Here is a 14888-nt window from a genome sequence, read left to right as displayed (position 1 = left end):
TGGTCCGGTCCAGTCCGGACTGGACTGGATGGAGGAGAACCAGCATCCAGATTTTAATATTTGGTTGCTTTTTGCTGGTTCTTTGACAACTTCCTGTTTGAGCTGCTGAGAGGAAGTGATGGTTCATTTCAGAATAAAGTCTTTCCTCTTTCTGAAGAGTAAAAACCTTTTTTCCCAAGCTGACAGTTTTTAATCTTGGTTTTTATTATGTCATCATTACACGTTGAATGTATTTGGAAGAAAAGTTTTTTCTTCGTTAATGTTTTCTGATGGCACTCAGTGGTGAAGATGTATTTCCTTTTGTTGTAATGAACAGTGTTCATGGGAACTGCTGAATCAGTTCTATCAAAACTACAGAACATTTAAACTGCTGACAGCCAGTTGGACAGTTATGATTTCTTCAAAACAACTAGAGACCTGACTTTGCAAACCTTTGCATGTTATCAAATGAGCAAACAGAATTGTGAATTAATTATTTTAGGACTGGATAGAAAATATGATCATTCACATTGTGATGCTGAGCAGCTTTCTGCTGAAAGTTTGGGGGGATTAAGTGCCAACATTATATTCTACTTAACTTGTAGGACTTCGAAAAGTAAGGTCCCCAAAACTAACAAAATAGTTTGTGTATATGTATATTGCAAGTGATAGTAAACTCCCCAAAACTGTCATAAAATAGTTTATCTGTTACTGAAGACCCCAAACTGGACATTAAGCATTCAGAGTCCAACAGTAAGGTCAAAATACTGCCTGGAGAAAAATAGCCTGAAAATCTCAAGTCGCATCTCTTTTCTGTTTCTGGATGTGAACAATTGAGCTCCACCCATTTCTCTAAAGAAAGGAAGGTCTGGAATGTGGACCTGAAGAACAAGGAGAGACTCGTAGAGACTCGGATGAATCTTTATTTCCTGATGCGATTGTAGAAAACAACGTTTACATCAAATAAAAATATCTTTTGATTTAAAGTTTGTCGTCAGACCCAGAAAAATAAACGCAGGCCCCGCCCCTTTACATCAATCAACCCTCCAGCCAATGGCAGCCGAGGAGGGGCGGGGCCATGCCTTGAGGAGTGACGACAGAAACATGTCATTGGTCGGCCCAGTCACATAGCACAGGTTAAACAGTCATGTGATCAGGAGCATCATGTATGTACAGAAAACGTTCTGGAGCTTCCTGTCTGCAAAGCATCATGGGACATAACACAAATAGGGTTTTAGCCCCGCCCACCACACTGAAGTAATAAAAGAAGATCAGCAGGTCAGAAAGAAAACTCTAGAACATCAGCACCACCAGGAGGCGGAGCCAGGGACCACCTGACCTACAGGAGGCGGAGCCAGGGACCACCTGACGGCGGTGTCACATCTAAAGACTTTAGTGTCGTCAGACGGGTCGTGGGGCTTTGAAGCCCCGTCATGGAACAGGGATAGTGACTCAGGATGTTCTGGCCCAAGGAACCGGGTAAACAGAGACTCTGAGGTTCTGCTGAAGCCTCCATCAGATCCCTTCAGGTCAAAACCAAACCTTTAGGTTCTGCTCAGCAGACACCTGCCAGGTTCTCCATCGGCTCCAGCAGAGAAGAACCTCAGACAGACGGAGCTAAATGGGTCACACCCGCACACAGAAACGAGTCGGGTCTGAATGGAGCTTCGGGTTCTGCAGATACCTTCAGAAGTCGGGTCCAGTTCCATCAAACAGAACCACACGGAGCAGCAGGAGGAAATGCTGAGTGATCAGTGTGGAGACATTCTTCAGGTTCTGCTGGTGAGAGAAATGTTCTGGTCCACAAACATGGCTTCTTGGTCGGACAGAATCTTCCAGAACCTCCTTCCTGCTGCTCAGGATCTTTAAGGCAACTTTGAGAACAAAATAAACTCGGATCTCTGGTAGAAAAATAGAGTCATGCTGCATTCAGGGACCCGCAGAGGCTGGGAAGCCCCATCATCAGGACACAGTCAGCACCAGAACTCGGGCCAAAGGAACCCAACCTCAGAAATCCCGGTTCCTCATCAGGACCGGGTTTCTGAACAGCAACAGGTTCTGATGGTCCGAGTCTGAAGGGTTGAAGGTCCAAACATGGCGTCTGTGACCCGGCTGTGTCCAAATCCGAGACCATGTCTGGTATGAGAGTCCGTCCAAGTCGGAGTGCAACAGGGAAAGGTCAGATACGTACAAGGATACCGTCTAAGTGGGTCCGAGCGTGCAGGACACTGCGTTCGGTGGACGCTGCGCGTATCGTACCTGCTGACTGATTGGACCTGTGCGAGGGAACGGATCCAGTCCAGGTGGGTCTGACCCAACCTCAGCGACTCAGAAACACTATGAAGGCAACAGCAACAGTCATGTCAGGTTACCGTGGCAACCACAGCTAGCAACAGTCAGATGGTTTCTTCTCCAAACTGGAGAATCTCACCCTCCACCTTCATCCTCCTCCTCCTCCTCAGTAAAGTGCCGCTCGCCGCTCCTTCATCAGAGCCGCTCAACAATATTTCGTCCTGAAAAACGTTCAACATTTTGACTCAAACAGTTTTTCTTTTATAAACACAGAATTTCATCTTTTCCTCTGGAATCAGATTTTCCAGCTTCCAGCTCAGAAACTTCCTGAATCCGGTCCAATCCGGTCGGTAGATCCTAAAGGTCGGAGTTCTCCGTTAGTTCAACATTCTCCGGACAGAAATGGTCCGATATTCCTGAAACTGGAACCCTTAAAGACCGTCGGAACCGCTCTACAGCGGCTGGGTTTGAGGTTCTGATCAGATCAAGCGGAACAATCCAGACTAAGCACTCTGGTTCTGGACCAAAAACATCAGTTTTAGCAAAGATCCATTGTGGATCAACGAGTTACTATGGCAACCAGAACCAGTTCAGGGGTTCTGATCGAACCCGCCTCAACAGAACCGATCTGTGGCAACAGAGGAATATTTACAGTTTAGATCTGAAATCCAGGAGGAGGAATGTGAGCGCCCCCTGCAGGGAGGACGCTGCTCTGTGATTGGTCCGTTGCAGGTAAGGCGTGGCCAATCAGAGCAGAGCTCGGTCTGTAAAATGGATCTTTAATCCGACCCAAGTCGGATCAGGAACGTCTGGAGCAAATCCAGCATAAATAAACAGAATCCCAAAGTTCCGGCTGCGCCGACCTTTCCTCCCGGTTCTCAGACCGGTGCGGTGCTGATGGGTGTTGCCATGGTTACAGAGAAACCAGTCAACCACCGTCCGGCTTCAGTTTCTGGTTGGTTCCGGATGCTTTGGGTTCCCGGCGTCGCCCAGCACCATTCTGACGAAGACGAGGGTTTTAATGAGGATGAAGGCCGTCCACCTGGCATCATCATCTTCACCTGTCTCCAGCAGGTGGCGCTGCGGAAGCGCCTCAGGATTCGGTCCAAAGGGAGTCCTGGGGTCGGGATCAGGGCTTCTGGGGGCCCGGGGACAGAACCACCGGGGTGGAGAGTCCGTCCACGCTCAGCGCCGGGATGTGGATCTGGTTGCTGCCGTTGGCCGGAAACTGCAGAGGAACAGAGACGGGTCAGAACCAGAACCAGACTTCTGGAGGGAACGGGTCAGAACCAGACATGCACGGCTCCTGTAGTGGAAAAACAAACAGCTCCCCCTAGAGGAAGACCTGCATGTTTAAACAAACTCAGACCTCGGCGCCCCCTGCTGCTCAACCTGAACTCAGCAGGAAAACATGATTCAAGATGAAACAGAAACAATCAAGACCAGCAGGAGGCGCCACAGATCCACATCTGAGCTGACGAGTCCCAGAGAGACTCGGATCAACCTGAACAGAACCGGCAGGCTGCAGGAGGTCAGAGTGAACCGGACCTGTGAGAACGTCAGCAGCACCAGATGGACCGGCCTCCGAGTCAGAACCCTGCAGAATCTCCTCTATCCTTATGGGGAACGGGAGACAGTCCGGGTCTCTGATGAACTGGGGGCTTCTGGTCTGGTCTGGGGGGTTCTGGAGAGACCCAGGTCCTGTTCTGAGTCCTCACAGAGATAGAAGGATATGTGTGTGTGTGTGTGTGTGTGCGTGTCTAGCTCGGGTACCAAGCCACCAGAGGAACCAGAAGAACCGCCCAAGTTCTGCAGAGCGGCACACAACCCACTGATCAGGTCCAGTTGATCAGAACCAATCAGCACCAATCAGATAATTGATCGATGTTCCAGTTATTGATCAGATCAGCTCCAACCAGCTTTCAGTCTGGATTTAAAGGAAATCAGGATTTCAGCTGGTTTGCAGTTTTCTGGAAGTTTGTTCCAGATCTATAGTGAGTAGAAGCTGAATGCTGCTTCTCCATGTTTGGTTCTGGTTCTGATGCAGACCAGAACCAGAACCAGAACCAGCAGGTTGATCCAGCAGCAGATCTTTAATCCGTTCAGTGAGCAGTTTAAAGTCACAGTGAAGGGTTGTAGAACCAGGTGGTGTCTCCATCTTCCTGGTTCTAGTCAGAACGTCAGCAGCAGCGTTCTGGACCGTTGGGTTGACGGTCATGTTGCTGTGGGATAGGTCTATTACCTGGAAGGACAGCTTGGCCGGTGAGCGCGGGGCGATGGGACTGAGCGTGCTCCAGAAGTGGATGGTGGAGGGAAGAGCACTGGGGGTCAGCAGCACCGGGGTCTGAAAAACATGAACACAGAACCTTCCAGAACTTTTCAGAACCTCTCAGAACCGTCTGGAGACAGCAGGTGCTTTACTGTCAGGTGGGAAAATCAGTCATCTACAGAAGCTGCTTGGTCTCCATGGTAACGAGTCCTCCAAGTCGCTTCCTGTTCACAAACATTAAACCACAGGTTGAGGCGCTGCAGGACATGTCTGTTGCCATGGCGATCTCCTCACTCAGGGATTTAATACAGACTGATGTCAGAATAAACAGGAAAACTTTCCGAGCTCCTGGTGGAGGTTCTGAAGAAGAACCAGGTCCAATTGACTATCGACGTCTAAACTGCTTCAAACAGACAGTCAGCTAGAACGCCGAGCTTAGCTAGCATGCTGTCTGCAGCATATTGGCTAACATTCATTTGTCTTCATGGAGAAAATAATGAGTCACTGAGGATCTGATCAGAACCATGCGACGTGGTTCTGGTCCAGCTTACCAGGGCGTGGGAGGTGATAACGGTCGGCGTCAGAGTGTTGGGGGCGCCCGGCGCCAACAGACTGTTGACGGCGGCGTTCACCTGCAGGGGGATAGGTAGTGATGTCAGAGCTGTGACAGACGGACCGGTGGGTCACGCGACCCGGATCATCAGAACCTTATCCAGGGAGAGGCCTGGCGGCAGGGAGGGTGAGGACGGCAGCTCCAGGATCCGGGGCTTCTTGGGTTTGGGCGGGCCGGCGCAGGACGGCGAGGTCGACGCCGAAGATGAGGAGGAGCACGTTACTGTGGCAACGAAGGGCTCTGACGGGAAAACAGAGATAAACCCAGAGAAGAAGCAACAGAACCAGCAGCTGGACCGGCTCTGCCAGGTTCTGGTCTGAAATGGAGAACCAGGAAGTTACCTGCTAGAGAATCCTTGGCCCCGCCCCCTACCACTTCCTGCTGGGCGTCCAGCCCAGGAGGAGGGGGGCTCTCCACGATGGTGATGAGTGGTTCTGGTTCTGCTGGGCCACAGACGAGCTGGGGAACCTGGACGGGTCAGAGGAGAGCTGGTCACACCCCGCTTCCATTGGAACCAGAACCGGGCCTTCTGGATCCGGCGGCACCGGCCCTCACCTGGTCCGCCGGCTTCCTCTGCAGGGTCACCATCTCCAGCAGCTCCTCCTCCGACGGCAGGTTCTCCTCTTTGATGACGACGGGTGGGGGCGGGGCCTGGGGAGGGGGCGACGGGTTGATGATGACGAACACAGGGTGGTGCGGGGGGGCCGCGGGGTCATCCAGCAGGGGGGCCGGCGGCCCGTCAGGGGCGGAGCCCAGACCTCGGCCCCCGCCGGGAGCCATGGGGAGCAGGGGGGCGAAAGGGGGCGAGTCGCCCACGCTGGTGAGGTAGATGTGGGGGGGTTCGTTGAGAGGAGGGCCGGGGGGGTTCTGCGGAGGACAAAGGGGGAGCGGGTCGATCAGAACCGGGTCGCAACTAAAGATGCAAAGGCAGACGGTTCTGACCTGTGATTGGCTGCTGGCAGCGGCCTGCGGGCTGAGCGCCGGCGCGGGGTGGGGCGAGGCCTGGGGGGCGAGCTGCAGCGAGTCCACAGCGCCACCAGCTGGAGGGGAGGGCCGGCCTTCTGGCAACAGGCTCACCTGGGAGGAAGACACGATGAAGACCATCGCCCCTCTGGCTGAGGAAGAGGAGTGATGAAGAGGCCTCACCTCTCTGGCCTTGGGGGCGGGGTCCGGCTGCAGCAGCAGCTCCGATTTGATTGGGCGGGGGTTGGGCGGGGCCTGCAGGGATTGGATGGTGAAGGTGGAGTAGAGGCCGGACTTCATGTAGTCGTTCCTGGAGCTCTTCTGGGCGCCGCCGGGCGCCGGGCGCTGCGGGTGACACGTTGTCATGACAACCGGCAACAACCAGGTTACATGATAACAAACAAGACGCCGTACCTGGGCCGAGCCCTTTGACTGGCAGACCGAGGCCACGCCCCCCAGGCCTTTCAGCTGGCTGATTGGGTCGCAGGCGTCTTTCTTCGGGACCTCCTCAGCGCCGCGAGGCCCGTCTGCTGGCGCTGGGTCGGGCTGGCTCACAAACTTATAGACGAACTTCTGACCGCTGACCTTCTTGATGATGTTCTGCAAGAAGAAGGTAGCATAGCGCTCACCTTGTCGTAGCGGTAGCATAGCGCTCACCTTGTCGTAGCGGTAGCATAGCGCTCACCTTGTCGTAGGAGTAGCATAGCGCTCACCTTGTCGTAGCGGTAGCATAGCGCTCACCTTGTCGTAGCGGTAGCATAGCGCTCACCTTGTCGTAGGAGTAGCATAGCGCTCACCTTGTCGTAGCGGTAGCATAGCGCTCACCTTGTCGTAGCGGTAGCATAGCGCTCACCTTGTCGTAGGAGTAGCATAGCGCTCACCTTGTCGTAGCGGTAGCATAGCGCTCACCTTGTCGTAGGAGTAGCATAGCGCTCACCTTGTCGTAGCGGTAGCATAGCGCTCACCTTGTCGTAGGAGTAGCATAGCGCTCACCTTGTCGTAGCGGTAGCATAGCGCTCACCTTGTCGTAGGAGTAGCATAGCGCTCACCTTGTCGTAGCGGTAGCATAGCGCTCACCTTGTCGTAGGAGTAGCATAGCGCTCACCTTGTCGTAGCGGTATCGCATAGCGCTCACCTTGTCGTAGGAGTAGCATAGCGCTCACCTTGTCGTAGCGGTAGCATAGCGCTCACCTTGTCGTAGCAGTAGCATAGCGCTCACCTTGTCGTAGCGGTAGCATAGCGCTCACCTTGTCGTAGCGGTAGCATAGCGCTCACCTTGTCGTAGCGGTAGCATAGCGCTCACCTTGTCGTAGCGGTAGCATAGCGCTCACCTTGTCGTAGCGGTAGCATAGCGCTCACCTTGTCGTAGCGGTAGCATAGCGCTCACCTTGTCGTAGCGGTAGCATAGCGCTCACCTTGTCGTAGCGGTAGCATAGCGCTCACCTTGTCGTAGCGGTAGCATAGCGCTCACCTTGTCGTAGCGGTAGCATAGCGCTCACCTTGTCGTAGCGGTAGCATAGCGCTCACCTTGTCGTAGCGGTAGCATAGCGCTCACCTTGTCGTAGCGGTAGCATAGCGCTCACCTTGTCGTAGCGGTAGCATAGCGCTCACCTTGTCGTAGCGGTAGCATAGCGCTCACCTTGTCGTAGCGGTAGCATAGCGCTCACCTGTCGTAGCGTAGCTCACTGTCGAGTAGCATAGCGCTCAACTTGTCGTAGCGGTAGCATAGCGCTCACCTTGTCGTAGCGGTAGCATAGCGCTCACCTTGTCGTAGCGGTAGCATAGCGCTCACCTTGTCGTAGCGGTAGCATAGCGCTCACCTTGTCGTAGCGGTAGCATAGCGCTCACCTTGTCGTAGCGGTAGCATAGCGCTCACCTTGTCGTAGCGGTAGCATAGCGCTCACCTTGTCGTAGTAGTAGCATAGCGCTCACCTTGTCGTAGCGGTAGCATAGCGCTCACCTTGTCGTAGCGGTAGCATAGCGCTCACCTTGTTGTAGCGGTAGCATAGCGCTCACCTTGTCGTAGCGGTAGCATAGCGCTCACCTTGTCGTAGCGGTAGCATAGCGCTCACCTTGTCGTAGCGGTAGCATAGCGCTCACCTTGTCGTAGCGGTAGCATAGCGCTCACCTTGTCGTAGCATAGCGCTCACCTTGTCGTAGCATAGCGCTCACCTTGTCGTAGCGGTAGCATAGCGCTCACCTTGTCGTAGCGGTAGCATAGCGCTCACCTTGTCGTAGCGGTAGCATAGCGCTCACCTTGTCGTAGCGGTAGCATAGCGCTCACCTTGTCGTAGCGGTAGCATAGCGCTCACCTTGTCGTAGTAGTAGCGCAGTGCGCGGCTCAACTTGTCGTAGCGGTAGCATAGCGCTCACCTTGTCGTAGTAGTAGCATAGCGCTCACCTTGTCGTAGCGGTAGCATAGCGCTCACCTTGTCGTAGCGGTAGCATAGCGCTCACCTTGTCGTAGTAGTAGCGCAGTGCGCGGCTCAACTTGTCGTAGCGGTAGCATAGCGCTCACCTTGTCGTAGTAGTAGCATAGCGCTCACCTTGTCGTAGCGGTAGCATAGCGCTCACCTTGTCGTAGCGGTAGCATAGCGCTCACCTTGTCGTAGCGGTAGCATAGCGCTCACCTTGTCGTAGTAGTAGCGCAGTGCGCGGCTCAACTTGTCGTAGTTCATGTTGTGCTTGTTCTTGCGCAGCCCCCAGAGACGGGCCACCTCCTCTGCGTCCAGCAGCTTGAACTCTCCGTCCTCGCCGGTCCAGGAGATCAGGTGGCGCTGGCGCTGGTCCTCCAGCAGGTGCAGCAGGAACTGCCACAGGGTGATGGACGGGTCCAAAGCTGGGGGAGCAGAGAGACCAGTCAGACATGGACCGGTCCAGAACCGGAGCTGCTAGTTTGAAAGCAAAACAGAGCCGGACTCTTCAGAAGCCAGAAATGAACCAGAACAGCAGCAGCATGATCAGAACTCAACCAGAACCGAGTACGAGCCCAGCATCGTTCTGATCCGACTGATCCAGAACTGATCAACGGCCAGTAAACACAGGAAGCTGCATGTAAGCAATAATATCCGATTGATCAGAACAATAATCAATAGTTGTATTAATTCTCACTTTATCGTCTCATCAGTTCAAATAATTAGTAAAAGTTCTTAAACTCCGACAGACGATCGTCTGGGAATTTACTGATGGATCAATATGGTTTAGCAGAAGCATAAAACAAAGCAAATCCAGCTGACGGTTCTGGTTCTGATCCGTTCGGGCCCTTATGTGTGTCCTGTCTCATTGAAAATTAAAAGTTCCCTGTTCAGTTAGAAATGATCATGTTTGACCCGGTTCTGATCCAACAGAACCGGATCAGCTGCTGGCATCAGAAACACATTCAGCTATCAGTTGATTATTAGTTTCATCACTAAACACTTTTATGATATTTTATCTCATTCCTGGCCGGGTTCTGATAGAACTGGGTTTTCAGTTCTATCAGAACCAGCCGTTGGTATCCGGTGAGGAAGAGGAGTAGATGAAGACGCTCCCCTCCAGAACCATCTGGACCCAGAACCATGGTGGTCCTGCACAGACTGGGGGCGCTGCAGGGTTTTTCATCGTCCAGAACCAGAGGGAGTAATCCTCTCCACTGGTAGCAAATGGTTCTGCTGGTTCTGAACTGGCTCCATCCAGCCGGGACGGTTCTGGCATGGGCTTTCAGAGTAACCAGAACCTGGATGTCAGGGAGACAGGGAGCCCATAAGTCACAGCGAGGTCAACGCCAGAACCAGGAAGTTCAGCTTATCGCTCGGGCCGGTCCTGCACAGCAATCCGGATCGCTGGGGTTCTAGGAGCGGTTCGGATCCTGAACCAGTCCAGCTCCCGATCCGATAACAGAACCAGTTTGACCCTCTGACAGGGTTTCCCCCGTTGTATTATAAGCCTGGCGGTCCACCAGGCTTTACTAGCCCCCCGCCAGGCCAAGCGCTGCTAGTTTTTTAAATTAATTAAATAATAATAATTTTAAAAAATCACTTTTTTTTTTTTTGTTAAAATCCGGATTGCAAGCGTTGCTCTGAGCGTTTCCCTGGCTGGGCAGATTTATTCCTAAAAGATAAGTTTATAGTTGATGAATTCAAAGCAGGGAGAGCAGCCCAATCACTCAACTGGCGCCTCAGCGCGCAGCCACTGCTTGATCTCTTAAGTTACCTCAGCGCAGATCACCTACGCCTCCTTTCTCTCAAACTGGACGCAGGCTGACCTGTATGGATATTTACATCAACTTCCAGTGAGGAATCATGTTTCTTTGGAGAAGTTTACATCAAGGTAGGAGTTTAAACACACCGTGTTAGCTCTGGTTGCACAGCTCTATGTGAACGTAGGAATAACTTGTAGTCGTTGTCAGAGGTGCGTTTAGGAGCAGTGAGAATGATTTATCTTTGTGTACGACCTTCACATCTCAACGTGCTGCCCAGCGTGTGGCGCTGTCTTCCCAGTAAAGTTCACGTCTGTGTTCCGGTTGGTCGGAGCGTTAGCGGTTAACGAACCAGCGCTAACCTCATCGTGCAGGTTCAGTCGGTGAGGAGCTTTCACGCTCGCCTCGTAGTCACGCTTCATGCTGGTTTTATATTATTTTTAGTTTTATTTTTCCAGGTACATAATGCAACAAACCATATCAAATGCTTTGTCCACTTAGTCAGAGTTAATGTGAGATCTGAAAATCTCATCCCTTAAAGTTGAGCAACCAAAACAGTTTCTGTGGCTCTTATTAAAACTCAACAGACAGAAATGTTAGAGCTGCTAAAGCCACATTAGCAGCATTGAATTAAATCTCAGTTTGTTGCTCATCTCTGCTCAGTGCAGCAGATTGAACTCATCCTGCAGGGCCGGTCCAAGGCTGCATGAGGCCTGGGGCAGAATCTGACCTAGGGGCCCCTCTTGCTGCTAAAACCATCAGCACCTCTAACAGCTTCTGGGTTGGATTTAATCTGGGAGAGGGAGAGTAGATTAACTGGCCAAACTAAAAACAATAAGTTATAATTGCAGTTTATTAATTTGTGTTTGTGAACAAACAGCTCAAAGTCACAGCATCAGATTGTTGCTATGGTAACAAAACAATCTAAGTATGAGTATTGTTCTTTGAACTTTTACAAAGTAAACTTGCCAGCTCCTTAAAATCCTAAATTTAAATATTAAACAATTTAAATCTTTTAATTTATTTATGATGAAACCATTAAATCAAATTTAGCAGCATCGATCATCTCAATAAATAAATGTTACATTTATGCATCTGTGTTAAAATATGATCATTTATGGCCCCTGAAGCCCTGATGGAGCCGCTGACTTCATTTGGTTTAAACAGAAGTGAAAATAATTGATATTCATTTTAATCGTATTTTTTATTTGTTGTTTATCAGCCTGGTTGTGGGTTTAAATAGTTTCACTGGCCATGTTTTCCAGTAACATTTAATTACCCAGTAATATTTTGACATTTCCTGTCTAATTAACATCTTTCACCCAAAAACACTGAGCAGGTTTACTGGTGGAAACTCTGCCGACCCGACTCGCTGCTCAGACCGTGAGGAGAACCAGAGGAGAACAGGGTCCATGTTCGGACCAGAACCGGGCCTGGCGGCCTGAAATCAGAAACATCTCATCTAACAACATGAGTGCATCAGCGTCGCCATGGTAACATGCTAATATTGCATCACAGATACGGGAGTTTGATTATCAACAACAAGATGAAGAATGACATCCTCTTCCTCCTCAAGCTAATCAGGATAATAATAATAACCTGGAGACACACACACTCAGCGACCAATCACAGCGCAGCGACCGTTTGGGATGATGAAAGCAGAAAGGAAGCTGCTGCATATGGTTGAAACACACCAACACCGTTTACTTTTTAAACAGAAAATCAACCTTTATCAACCAGAATCAACTTTGACAGGTTGATATGGTCTCTAAAGAAATGGAAACTCTTAAAAACTGCATTGAATTTGAGGTGCAGCAGAACATCCATGTGGCAGTGAATGAATACGTTAAGCTGAAGCAGCAGCTGGAGAAGAACACTATGATCATAAAAATGCTATTTTAGCCTTTTCGCCTTTATTTAAACCAGGTTAAAGCATTTTCACGAGTTTCAGGCTCGTCTTTAATCCACGCAACTGAACGCAAGTTGAAGCGGTTCGTGTCCGGCCCAGCATCACCAGCAGACGGGCACAGAGCCACCTGAAGCTGCAGGCCTCAGCAGCTCACCTGTTGCTACCTGCACGCGCGCGCACACACACACACACACACACACACACACACACACACACACACACACACACACACACACACACACACACACACACACACACACACACACACACACACACAGCAGCAGCCCTCACCGTTAATCAGCGGGTTGGACTCCATCTTCTGAGCGGGTTCAGCCTGCCAGCAGTCACACCGCCTCCATGCTGCGGCTGTCGGCGTCGTGTCGCTGCTGCTGCTGTTGCGGGTCTGTTTGCGTGCAGAAGTGTCACAGTGGAGCTGAGGAGGAGGCGGAGGAGGAGGAGACGTTCAGCCGCTTCTCTGCCGACCTGCTGCCGTTATGTAACCGCTCCGAGTTGCCGCGGTGGGGCTCCGCAGCCTCCATGCTAACTATCCTCTGGGGAGCACAGCGTCCAGAGAAAGCAGCACCGCTATCAGCGAGTCCTTCTGAGATCACCAAGCCCAGCAGGGCTCTCACATGCGGGGGTCCTGGACGAATCCGCGCTCCGGCCGAGCGGTCTTTCTGGCTGCTGACAAAGCCTGCTACCACGATAAGACAACTGCTTCCACCACAAAAGCAAAGCAAAATAAAGTATTTTATCTTCTCAGAAACTGAAAACGAATATCTTAACAATCAAGCTCCTACTGCTTTTATAAAAGTTTCTCCAAGTTCAAGGTCCAGTCACAACAGAAGCTGTTACTCTACCCTAGCCTTCCCGCTGCTCTAGCAAGGAGCTATTAGCCTAGCCTAGCTTAGCCTAGCCATCTGCTCTAGTAATGAGCTGTTAGCTTAGCCCCCAGCCTCTCGGTCTGCGTCAGACCCGAAACATCTAGAGTTTCCCGGGACCGTAAACCTCCACCTCCGACACGGAGGAAAAGTAACGGAGAAGGTCCAGTCTGTAATTCGACAGATGTGTTCGGGGATAACGACTGAACTCCTGAGTTTTCCCCGTTTGTTTCTGGTTACGCCTCTTCACAACTCTTCATCACAGTCAGAGTAACGGCGGTAAAGAGAGAGGTTCCGGTGGAGTCTTTCAAAATAAATGTTTCAAAAGTGATTTTTCGCCTGACCAAAAAGGTGCAGCTAAAGACTGATTTGATTTACGCTCAGTGTATCTTTCTGTTATGCTGCATTGTTTGATTTTATATTGTTGTACTTCTTTAAAGCATCTTTGAGTATTTAGGAAATACAAGATAAAATGTATTAATTCTGTTTACAGAAGGAACAGTTTTAACCCAACTGGCGATACGATTCTGAGTAAAAACTAATAATGTTATGTTGTTTTCAGCTCTCCACTTCGAGTCTACGGATCCCCTTAGGGGACATGCATTTTCTTTTGCATTCCCTCGCAGTAATGTCCAGGGGTCTCATGTATAAAGCGCCGTACGCACAGAAAATGTGCGGCGCCATATTTAACGCACAAGTCGGCATGTATAAAAATGAATTTTGCGTCAAAGTTTACATAAATATATGCGCACTTTTTCCCTGGCGTGAAAATGTGCGACAAACTTTTCTGTGAACAATAATAAACTACAAAGAGTCAAAACTCACCTAAATCCACTGAAATCTGACGGCATTCAGTTATTTAGACCAGGAAGCATCAAACCAGATGGGTTTCATGATTTTAATATTTTAGTGTTTAAATGATGAAACTGAACCACATTTATCCTCAGACAACCTAACACACACACACACACACACACACACACACACACACACACACACACACACACACACACACACACACAATAAAGAAAAGAGAAATAAAGGATGTGAAAACCTCAATGTAAATAATCATGTTGCTCAGTTTGTGTCTCATAAAGATGAAACTCATCGTCTGAATGCATCTATTTATTCTCACTAGAGAGAAACCAGGGCTGATCAAACAGTTTGATTATTGATCAGGTGATCAGGTGTGGAGACAATCCCAGGTATATCAGTAGCTGCATCAAGGTGAGCCGCTACCTGAGGAGCTTTGGCTCTGATGGAGAACATGGAGCCATTGATCAGAGATCAGATTGATCTGCTGGTTTCTGATCGTTTAGATTCATCCAGACTGATCATCCTGGAGCTCTGAGCAGAACTTAAAGCAGGTACCGGTACCGGTCCAGCTGCAGCCGTCCTCCAGTGGAGCCAGAAATCATCTGGACTCTGTAAATGTAACTTCTGCTCATGATTCCTGGATTCAGAAGAAACGTTGAAATCCCGGCTGAACGCTCTGCTGCTCTGAGATCTTTAGGATTCATTTGGAGTTTGTTTCTTTAAAATGTATTAGTTTGATTTTTGTGAGGTGACCTTATGTGCCCTGAAAGCAACTTAGAAATAAAAGATAGAATTATTATTATTATAAATACTTATTCTGCTTCGAACAGGACGTTGCCATGGTTACTGCTTCACAGACTTCCGGGTATTTATACTAATTTACATTAAGATGTATTTATGGAGGCGACAGGCGGAGCAGCAGCTGCTCTGTTTCCTGTAAATCAGGATGAATAAAGGAAAGGTGCGCAGGCTTCGTACATCTGAATTTG

The 14888-nt window shown here is 50.2% G+C and overlaps 1 protein-coding gene across 1 annotated transcript; it reads right to left on the bottom strand.

Annotated features, from left to right (window-relative positions):
- Positions 1-884: 884 nt before the first annotated feature.
- On the bottom strand, positions 885-13356 carry elk1 (ELK1, ETS transcription factor). The gene is made up of 11 exons (XM_023332630.1): positions 12494-13356; positions 8747-8955; positions 6531-6716; positions 6300-6461; positions 6096-6230; positions 5709-6020; positions 5495-5621; positions 5248-5393; positions 5092-5172; positions 4514-4615; positions 885-3499 (listed from the first exon to the last, which is right to left on the bottom strand). The coding sequence occupies exons 1-11, from the start codon at positions 12516-12518 to the stop codon at positions 3401-3403; spliced, it is 1584 nt and encodes a 527-aa protein (XP_023188398.1). The 5' UTR covers positions 12519-13356; the 3' UTR covers positions 885-3400.
- Positions 13357-14888: the final 1532 nt, after the last annotated feature.

This window comes from Xiphophorus maculatus, chromosome 1, assembly GCF_002775205.1.
Source record: "Xiphophorus maculatus strain JP 163 A chromosome 1, X_maculatus-5.0-male, whole genome shotgun sequence".
In the NCBI taxonomy this organism is placed as follows: domain Eukaryota; kingdom Metazoa; phylum Chordata; class Actinopteri; order Cyprinodontiformes; family Poeciliidae; genus Xiphophorus; species Xiphophorus maculatus.
Note: the sequence above shows the minus strand (reverse complement) of the source record. Positions and strands in the feature narration are given on the sequence as shown.

Coding starts and splice junctions, on each gene's coding strand:
- elk1 (XM_023332630.1), bottom strand. CDS start 12,518: ATGGAGTCCAACCCGCTGATTAACG. Junction 6,021..6,095: donor CTGCCAGCAGCCAATCACAG/GTCAGAACCGTC, acceptor TGTCCTCCGCAG/AACCCCCCCGGCCCTCCTCT. Junction 5,173..5,247: donor CAGGCCTCTCCCTGGATAAG/GTTCTGATGATC, acceptor ATCCCCCTGCAG/GTGAACGCCGCCGTCAACAG.